The sequence below is a fragment of the Adelges cooleyi genome, unplaced genomic scaffold (genome assembly GCF_023614345.1).
Source record: "Adelges cooleyi isolate 19-005CV unplaced genomic scaffold, UGA_ACOO_1.1 ACOO_flye_CR_arks_rails_tigmint_CR_PRNA_236, whole genome shotgun sequence".
NCBI lineage: Eukaryota > Metazoa > Arthropoda > Insecta > Hemiptera > Adelgidae > Adelges > Adelges cooleyi.
The window spans coordinates 329-10,184 of record NW_026095900.1 but is presented as its reverse complement, the minus strand read 5'-3'; the positions used below and the strand labels follow the sequence as shown (position 1 = coordinate 10,184).

At 29.1% G+C, this 9,856-nt stretch overlaps 2 protein-coding genes and 2 long non-coding RNA genes across 6 annotated transcripts; 3 read left to right on the top strand and 1 right to left on the bottom strand.

The window, feature by feature from the left end:
* The first annotated feature begins 723 nt into the window (after window positions 1-723).
* On the top strand, window positions 724-1,814 carry LOC126836309 (uncharacterized). Its single transcript, XR_007685310.1, has 3 exons — window positions 724-833; window positions 983-994; window positions 1,782-1,814. It is a non-coding gene; the product is annotated as an uncharacterized LOC126836309 (long non-coding RNA).
* Window positions 1,815-5,138: 3,324 nt separating this feature from the next.
* On the top strand, window positions 5,139-6,764 carry LOC126836308 (zinc finger BED domain-containing protein 4-like). The gene is made up of 2 exons (XM_050569536.1): window positions 5,139-5,149; window positions 5,439-6,764. The coding sequence occupies exons 1-2, from the start codon at window positions 5,139-5,141 to the stop codon at window positions 6,724-6,726; spliced, it is 1,299 nt and encodes a 432-aa protein (XP_050425493.1). The 3' UTR covers window positions 6,727-6,764.
* A 29-nt stretch (window positions 6,765-6,793) lies between these two features.
* Window positions 6,794-7,433, top strand: LOC126836306 (E3 SUMO-protein ligase ZBED1-like). Its single transcript, XM_050569534.1, has one exon. The coding sequence runs from the start codon at window positions 6,823-6,825 to the stop codon at window positions 7,363-7,365; it is 543 nt and encodes a 180-aa protein (XP_050425491.1). The 5' UTR covers window positions 6,794-6,822; the 3' UTR covers window positions 7,366-7,433.
* Window positions 7,434-7,641: 208 nt separating this feature from the next.
* LOC126836307 (uncharacterized) lies at window positions 7,642-9,360 on the bottom strand. Of its 3 annotated transcripts, none has more exons than XR_007685309.1 (4): window positions 9,312-9,360; window positions 8,206-8,479; window positions 8,045-8,113; window positions 7,642-7,963 (listed from the first exon to the last, which is right to left on the bottom strand). It is a non-coding gene; the product is annotated as an uncharacterized LOC126836307 (long non-coding RNA). The 3 variants fall into 3 exon arrangements; XR_007685308.1 differs by having other exon boundaries at window positions 8,239-8,479; XR_007685307.1 differs by having other exon boundaries at window positions 8,045-8,109; window positions 8,259-8,479.
* Window positions 9,361-9,856: the final 496 nt, after the last annotated feature.

The following is a 9,856-nucleotide window of genomic DNA, read 5'->3' as shown; positions in this document are numbered from 1 at the left end:
AACTCGTACGGTTTTTTTTTTTTTTTTGTTTTTTCAACTTTTCGTCTGTGAAGAATTAAACTTTTTCAACTTTTACCCCCCCCCCCCCCCAAAGTACCAACTAGATGAAATTTGCGATTTATAGAGTTGCTACTCGAAGGAATTGGTCCAGTATTAAAAAAGTTACAGTGTATACAGATAAAAAAAAAACACACATCAGAGTAAAACCAATACCTTCTCGCTTTGCATCGAAGCTAAATGTTACGACACTAAGAAAAATAAGATCCTAAAAAAATTTAATAAAAATTGTGTGTTATTTACAATGTGTTGGCGCATTCCGTACAACGAAAATTCAGGATACGGAATAAAACATAATATGACGTGTTGACACTGTCATCAGTTAAGATTTTACTATTGACATGATATTATGTAGGTTATCGGTTTCAAAACAGTTTGGCGGTGACGGGAGAGACAGCTTAAAAACATAAAGAATATAATAATATTATACAACATACGGAAACTTTATGCTAATATTTGTAGTCTTAAACCATATTGGTCAAATAATACTTCAAACATATCATAAATCACCAACATCAAATACGTTTTAAAAGATAAAAACATACAACAACCGCAGTGTTTTATGTCATTTCCTCATACTATATTTTTTTTATATCCTGTTTACATTGTAACACTTATTAAATAAATGTTGGGTATTTTACATTAGCAAACGAGCTGTAGCTTGGTTATGAGATCAACGTCTTTGTTGTTATACTTTTATATCCTAAATATGAATTTCCAAGGCAGTTTTTTGTTTTTGTCAACAGTTGTTTTGGCTGTGCTGTCAGCAACTTCAGGTACTTAAAAAATTAAGTATAGCAATTAATACTAATATGGTTTATATAAAGAAATTAAGGTATTTTTTGAAAAAAGTGTAATATTTTCCAAGATCTATATTACAACTGTTTAATATTTATAATATACATATATACTTTTCATGTTTCAGGTGTTAATGGACGTAAGTTTTAAATTAAGTTGTATTTTTTTTTTTCGTTGAACTAATAATATATAAAAAAAATTATACTAGCATTTCAAACAAAATTATTTTACTTTTTTAATATTTAAGGAGATGAGTGTTAACCTAAATAATATAGGTACTGCTCAAATAAAAAAAAAACAACTTATTAGATATAAAAATTAATGATTGATTTATTCGAGATTAATAAACCACTATGAGCTATTTATAATTTAATAATTACAATAATTTTTTTTTAATTATAGCTTATGAGAACTTTCCAAATTATTTTATTCAAAATATTAAATTAATAAAATGAAAAACAAATAATAAATAAATATAAAAATTATATACTACGGCTTATAAAAAAAAATTAATTTATTAATGAAAAAATAAATTCATAATTTTATTTGGAGGCATTTCTTCTAATAAAAACAACTATAGACATGAATATTATTATATTAACTACAAAAATATATTATGGATGATACCCTTCTATAGTTATTGAATTTGTTTATTATGGAACAATGGGAAACATATTATTTGATCATTCTGATTACTTAACGAGTACTTTACTTTGATGAAAATAAAAATAACTCTGCCATGTTAATTAGCAAATTATATCATTTTGTTTATCTAGAAGTACTTATATTTAAAAATATAAAATTGGACTATTGGGTAACAACTTGATTAAAATTTTTAGGTACAACTTAATAAGTACTAATTAGAAAAGTTATGCAATAGATTAAATAAGTATTTAGATTTTAGGTTATTTTGTTCATTGTTTTAGAAAGAGACCCAGCAGCTCCTGCAGCATCAAGACTATATGGTAAGTCCATATATTTGTTTTCTTAAAAATGTATATTTTATAAGGGCGTTGTTTTTTATTTACTTAACGTAACCTAACAATTTTCACCCGTTAGAAAGATAGAAGAAAGAGGTCAATGTGTTTAGCTGTAGTGTGAGTAGAATGTATCTATGTTTGATTTGATCCTACATCTATAGTTTGGAAAATACCAAAAAACTAGACTCTCAATAAACTTATTGTGAATGGCTATCAGCCGTTACTATGAAAACTATTGGCGTTATTTAGAATGGCCAAGAGTTAATTTTAAAAAAAATTTGCATACATATTAAATTTAAATAAGGAATTACAAAAAAATCCAAATATTTGATTACAATATATTTATTTTTTTATATTATAAATACTTTATTCTATGTTTCAGATTACGTTAGTCCTGGTAAGTTTAAATTAAATTGTACTTGTTTTATTTGTCGATCACATTCCTTTTCTTAAATATTAGGAAAATATAAAAACCGCTAATGTATTTATGTTTCTTGTATCTTTTAAATATTAAGGGACTTAAGTGTTAATCCAAGTTAAATAGGTACTGCTAATAAATAAATAAAACTATTTAAGTTATAGAAATAAATATACGATAACCTCAGCCGAAAAATCTTTAAGTTAGATTAAATATTTAATCGTTATTTTTTCGTAATTTCAGCAAATATAAACTTGCTTGGTAGTTGACTTTATATTTTTATCTTAGAATTTAACGTTATTATTAATTAATTTTGAAAAATAATTACAAGGTATTTTATACTTGTATTTCGAAAGCATAATTTTAGATACCAGATAATAAGAGGTTACAAGCTTATTAAAACCTTTACATTAAGAAGGGCCATAATATTTTTATTACCTAACCTAACAAAAAAAAGGCTAATATGCTTAGGTATTATGTCTGTAGAATGTATCTATGAATATATGTTTGCTGCCACCTTCTGCTTATACTAATGTGCTTACATTAATAAGGGAAATAATTAATATAGTTCTACAAATGCTAATAAACTATAAGATCAATGCGTCATACATATGGACGTAAGACCAAGATCCAAAATTCGGATTTTAAATTCCGATAAATTCCGAATTTTTAGTTTTACAATGCTTATTTCTGTTTTTTAAACCTGAAAGTCAAATCTTAGGTTCTTATCTAAATTGAAATATATATATATCAAATAATTTTCACTTCTAAATTCTAAGATACTGTGTTTTTATTTTAAAATGTATTTGTATAATTGATTTATTTAGTGTAGCTATTTCCGATAACGACCGATTATAATATTTATACACATAATTACTTAGATTTAATATAGGATAACATAAAAACCGGCTTATTAGTAAACTAAGCATTAGGACTTTTCTGGGTTTTGGAATCCGAAATCAGAAATTTGTTTTAATTCCGGATTTCAGATTTTCTCAATGAAAACGTTGTAATTTTATAAAATGTATAATAATATAAATCAAAATGTTTTTTTAATAATAAACGATACAATTTTACGAATTTTATAAGAACATGAGTATCATATAATTGATTAACCACCCTGTATATAAATTTCTTACACTACTATCAGATAAGAAAACCGGCTTATTGGTAAATAAAGCATGGGTAATTTACTAAATTGTTCTTAAAATCAACTTTGGCGATAACATACCAAACAATACACATTGTACCTACATGCTATACATGCACAGTGCACATTGCACAAATTACACATCTATCCTACGTGACAAATATTTTACAATAAAAGTTTACTAGTGTATAAGTAAGTGTAATCATGGCTCCCAGCAAAGTATGGCAATATTTTATACGCAACGAGTCTAATGAGTCTGCCATGTGCATAATTTGCGAAGATGTTCTAATGAATAATGGATCGACGTCGCCGTTGTGGACACATTACAATGCGTGGCACAAAAAAAAAAAAAACAAAAGGTAATTAAATTATATTTTGATAAATTTCAAACTAACTGTTTTTTATTAGATAGATACGATGATGTAATAACAAATAAGTATTGTTATATAAAGTATTATTTTTTTAATTATCAAGTATTATTTATAAATAACACTCTTTAAAAGTAATTTATTATAAAAATGTATTTATCTTTTTAATTAATTAGTTAAAAATAATGTTTGAGTAAAAAAAAATAGAAATATTAGGCAAAATACGAAAAAAATAGGGTTGACTGCCTATCTTTAATAATTTATTGCCGAATTATTTTCAATACCTACCTGTTGACTGTTGATGCACTCACACATAGCAACCTAGAGATTGACTATAGTCAAAGAGTATTTTTCTCTTTATAAAAAAAAATTGAGTTCAGATTTTCAAATAAAATTGAGTAGGTATTTCATGGACCCATTTTATCGGTACCTTCTGACTAATTTTTAGACCTCAATCCCTAAAAGCGATATAAAGAAAAAAGTTTCATCCCTTCTGGCGGAAAAGGTTTATGATATTTGTTTTGATTTTAACGTTTATCGATAATAATATATTAATAACACTGGCCCAACACACATTTTGGTGCGTACGATTTTCCTGCTGGTTTTAATAGTATTTTAAATGCTGATTTCAAATATGTCATCAGATTTTTCCTGTCAGCTCTACTTTTTTAGATATAGGTACGCTAAATCTCAAAAAGTGCCTAAATATGACAAATATTGCCTATCCTTTGCCCCTCAATAAATAGCGCTTACCGTTCCGTCACACCGCCCCTTTTTAAGGGTAAAGTATAGGCATTTTTTTACAAAATCTTAATTTAAAGGTTAAACTGTGATGTGTAATTATTTGTTTAATAATTAGGACTCTATTTTGGTAGTTAATTTATTTTTCGGACTATGATAGCATCTTTGAAAGCGATTAAAAAATGTTTTTTCATCTCGACAGCATTATGAGAGACAACTTAATGTATTAGCATGAAAGCTTAGGTTTTAATATCTAAGTAGAAAGATGCGCCCCAGGTTTTTCTAGTTCACCTATTCTATTTGGTTATCAAGACGCCAGGAAGGTTATTTTATCCTTTTTAAGGCGCATAAAAACGTTTTTTTTGGATTAATTTTTTAATCTACTTTTTTTAATTTTATAATGGATGCTTTTATATTTTAAACACTTACTGTCCTTACACTACATATATAAATACTACATCTCTGTCATATATTATATTATTGTGAATTGGAATGTATTTCCGTCAATAAAGATTATTATTATAATTTAAATCCAAAATTAAGTGACTTATTTTCAGTCTCTCTTAAGACCTAAATACAAAGATATCCAAAAAATATCGATGCTATTATTATTTAAACAGAACATAATGAGGTATTGGTAAGTATTGAAAATACAGGTGATCCATAAACATTCGACAAAACAAAATGTTTAAAATAAATATTTACTTAGACATGTTTATTTTTTACAAATTAGGTACTACATATTTTTAACTTATTTAACATTTAAAACAACTTTTAACTCTTAATTGTTTTTACACGTTAATTATTACATCGTATCAACGTAAAATAAACAGCTCCTACTTTTTTCAGTAAATAATATTAATTTATTGTTAACATTATGACAGTTTATTTTCAATCATAATTTATTTATTTCGTATACCTTATAGGGTGCATGATGACGTTGAACAAAGCGAGAATGAACAGATAGCTATTTCAACTGGTCAAACAGTCTCTACACCCAATGGTCAAACTGCCTCGACATCCACAAATCAAACAGTCTCCACACCCAATGGTCAAACTGCCTCGACATTCACTGATCAAACAGCCTCGACATCCTCTAATCAAACAGTCTCTACACCCAATGGTCAAACTGCCTCGACATTCACTGATCAAACAGCCTCGACATCCACAGAGTCAACTAGCCCTCTGTTTCAAAAACGTTTAAAACGAACGTACAACACAAAATCATTAAAAGATAGGCCATTAAACAAAGAACGCAAAGAACTTATAACACATGGCATTTGTGAAGTTATTACTAGTGACTTGCTGCCTTTTTCCTTTGTTGAAAATGAAGGATTTAAAAAACTTATGAAATTGGTTGAACCTAACTATCAGATACCGTGTCGAAAAACAATAAGTAATCGTATAGAACAATTATACGAAGATAAAGTAAACGACACAAAAACTTATCTCGAAAATATTAACGGTATCGCTCTAACTACTGATGGCTGGAGTTCAATGGCTATAGACTCTTATATCACATACACTGGTCATTATTTTGATAAAAATTGGATATTGCGTAATTTAACATTATCAATTGACGAAATCTTAGAATCCCATACGGCTGACCACCTTAAAGACGAAATTTTGGAGGTTGTGGAAAAATGGCATTTGTCTAATAAGGTCACTGGCATTACACATGATAATGCATTAAATATATCAAATGCAGTCAAAAGTTTGGAAAAGGAATACAATTTATACTCAAATAGATGCGCAGCACACACAATCCAATTAGCCATTAAGAAAGGTCTTAATGGAAGTGTTTGTAGTCGGATATTAAAAGTAGCGTCTTCGATTGTTGCTGCTTTTAGACAATCTCCTAAGCGATCTAATGCATTACAGCTATATTTACAACAGACGGGTCAAAAACAGTTAGCTCTAGTCCAAAGTTGTCCCACTCGATGGAATTCGTCCTTAGCAATGTTGGAACGTTTGCTTTTACTGCGCAGGGCTGTTGTGTCAGTCTTATCGGATCGAGAGCACTTCAATGTAAAAACCGCAAAAAAATTAGAAATGTTGGAAAACGACTGGGACAAATGTGAAATCCTCGTCAAGTTGTTAAAGCCTCTGCAATTAACCACGACAATACTATGTTCTGAGCAGCAAATAACGATATCAATGGTAAATATACAACATAATACAAACTTGGTAACAAGCAATTTTGTTTTTCAATAATATAAAAACATGTAAAACTTATTTATTGTATTTCAGGTTCGACCACTTATTGCAAGTCTTATGAGCAAACATTTGAAATTGAATGAATCGGATTGCATGTTTGCTACAGGATTTAAAAACGTAGTTGCCGAAGATTTATCCAAACGATTTTTAATGAAAGAAGAAGATTTAGATGACATACCGGTGAATGTATCACAAATGGGAAGTCTGCTCGATCCTAGATATAAAAATCTCAATTTTGAACCATCCGAGCAAATTAAAATCCGTATTCGAGCAACTGTGCGATCGAAAATATCATCGGTTTTGACGACTGCAGACGGTAGTAACATTCAAATTGTAAAACCAACAATCTTAGACGAGCTAATGGGCCACTTTTTTGAGGATGATGAAGACGAATTTACTCGGTATTTGTCAGAACCACAAATTAACCATAATGAGAATCCTTCTTTGTGGTGGAAATCACGTGAAAATATATATCCCACTGTGTCGATTTTAGCAAAAAGCATATTATGCATTCCCGCTTCATCAGCATCGTCTGAACGCGTATTTTCGACAGCTGGGAATATTATAACACCAAAGCGAAATAGAATGACTCCTTACCATTTATCAGCTTTGGTGTTTTTGAAAAACGCGCTTTAAAATGACCAAATTTATTATTATTATTATTATTATTATTATTATTATTATTATTATTAAAAAATTGAAAATTTAATTATTATAATATGCTATTTATAGTTACCTAATTTATAACAATTATTATTATCAAAAACATTTATTATACCGACTATTATAATATTAAGATTATTTATTATTGTAATAAATTATTTTCTTTCTTCTGCTTACTGTTAGGTTTACAATTTGCAGACAATTATTATTATTGTTATTGTTATTATTATAGAATATTATTTACAACTATTATTCGTTTATAATTTATACTTATTACTTAAGTTAATACATATTGATTTTGTTATTTATTTTATATGATATATTAAGCTAAATGAGTTTATAATGTTTAGTTGTCGTTATGGCTATTTTTGTTGTTTTTACATGGGTGACACTCCCGGCAATAGGAATGAGCCGGGACCGAATTTCACCATCCCTCGGAGCAACCGTAATATTTGAGGAATTGATATGCCGAAAAATCAACGTCAGAATCGCCACCGCCGATCGTTTGTTTTATGACCTCACAAACGAATTTCTTTTAAAGCATAGGAACTTGAATCCGCGGACTTCATCCCTAAAATAAATACTTTATTATAAAACAATTTATTGTATAAGTTTAATTAGTTTTGTTAAAATAAAAAAATATTATAGTTACCCTTGATTTGAAACGATTTGTTTACTGCAAGCGTGACCTCATTACGATAAACAATGCACGCATTGCTACCTAGAATACAATAAGAAACTAGGTTAAATTTTTTTTTTCCTTCCCCTTTATATTAACGCCTAATCATACTGGAGTGCCGTATATTTGTTTACCATACTATTATAAAATTTGTGAATTTTATTTACATCAGCGTTTTAGCCGTTACTTGCCGTTCGTTTCATCTTTAGCCGCACGTTGCCGCCCGCAGCCAAGGAAGCGATCATATTCGGCCGCACGTTGCCACACGTTGCAGATAATCAATTTGAATTTGATTCTATCTGTTTTTATTTGCCGATTGCCGTTTTTGCCATGGCCATGCATCGCCGCAATTTTATTTTTGCCGCAGATCCATTGTTGCCGATATTGCCGCTTAGTGCCGCATTTTTACTGCAAATTCAATATTTTATTGAGTTATTTGCTTATGGTCTGAAGACCAAAATCTTTAACACACCACTAACACATATCTTTGAATTTCGAACGTAGATCATATGGGTAGTTTAAGAGAAAGGAGTAATTAACCTCTATTTTATACGTCCGGATCGAATTTTTGAATTTTAAATATTCTTGTTGTTAATACGCGAATGTCATCAGCGATTTTGGTAGTGATTAAATACATATTTCCGGTTGGTTACCGTTGAGTTTTTAATATTTTATTTATACGGCGGTTTGTCTCTGCGTTTGTTCAGATCGACTGATATATTATTATTTGGCAAATAATATCCCGGCTAACCCCCGACGACATACTTATGTCCGGTTTTACCGTCGACCTTTTTTATGTATTTACGGCAAGATATATTTTTTGTACACGGCATAATTTAAATAACATTAAGAACGGCTAATATTTGTCACAAGTTGACGCGTTAATTACGGCACTCAAAATAATTTCGATCATAAGAAAACTCAACTTATTTGTTATGGCATCGAGTCCATACGGACACGGCGTTCCAATTCTTATTATCTATTTTAACTTAATTTTTTTTTTTGTTTAAAAGGTCAAAAATAATTAAATGTTCGGCATTTCTTATATGCGTACCACGCGGTATTAGAGCGAATATCCTTTTACGGTAATTTTAAGCGCACTTTTATATATAATTTAATTTACCAAAATATTTGAAATATCTCACTACATTTTTACAATTGATTTTATTATAAAATCCCCATTTTTCCTTTATGATTATAATGAATTCACTTATAAATTTCTATAATAAAACGTACTTACGTGGAACAACGATGACTTCTTGCTTCGTCTTAGGATAACATACAAATGCACTGCGCACTGCACATAATGGTAACGGACGGTTAGAAAACCGTCCGATCGTAAAATACAAGCCGTCCTATATTTTGCTTAGGTAGTCAGACGCGCACATATTATCTAGGTAGGCCCAGATAACAAAGGCTCGGTAACGAATAGTATTATAACTATACAGTTTTGTGGTTTATAAGACATAATGTGTAGAATATAAATAGTTGCATGACTTGTTTTCTCCAAAGCAAGATACTGGATAATAATAATTTATATGGAATATACTGCATGATATACATATATATATTTTTAAGTTTTAGGCGCAGCGGTACGGTGGTCAACTTTTAAAACTGTCTTTTTAAAGACAACCTGTTTGTTAATAATGCTTTTGTTTTACATATTTTTATTATATACATATATATTGACCGATTTTTATAGTCAAAATAAATCATTTTCTAGACATACGATACGACAAGGGCGCAAGATTAGCCGACGTCAAAATATTTTTTGTAATTTTTTAT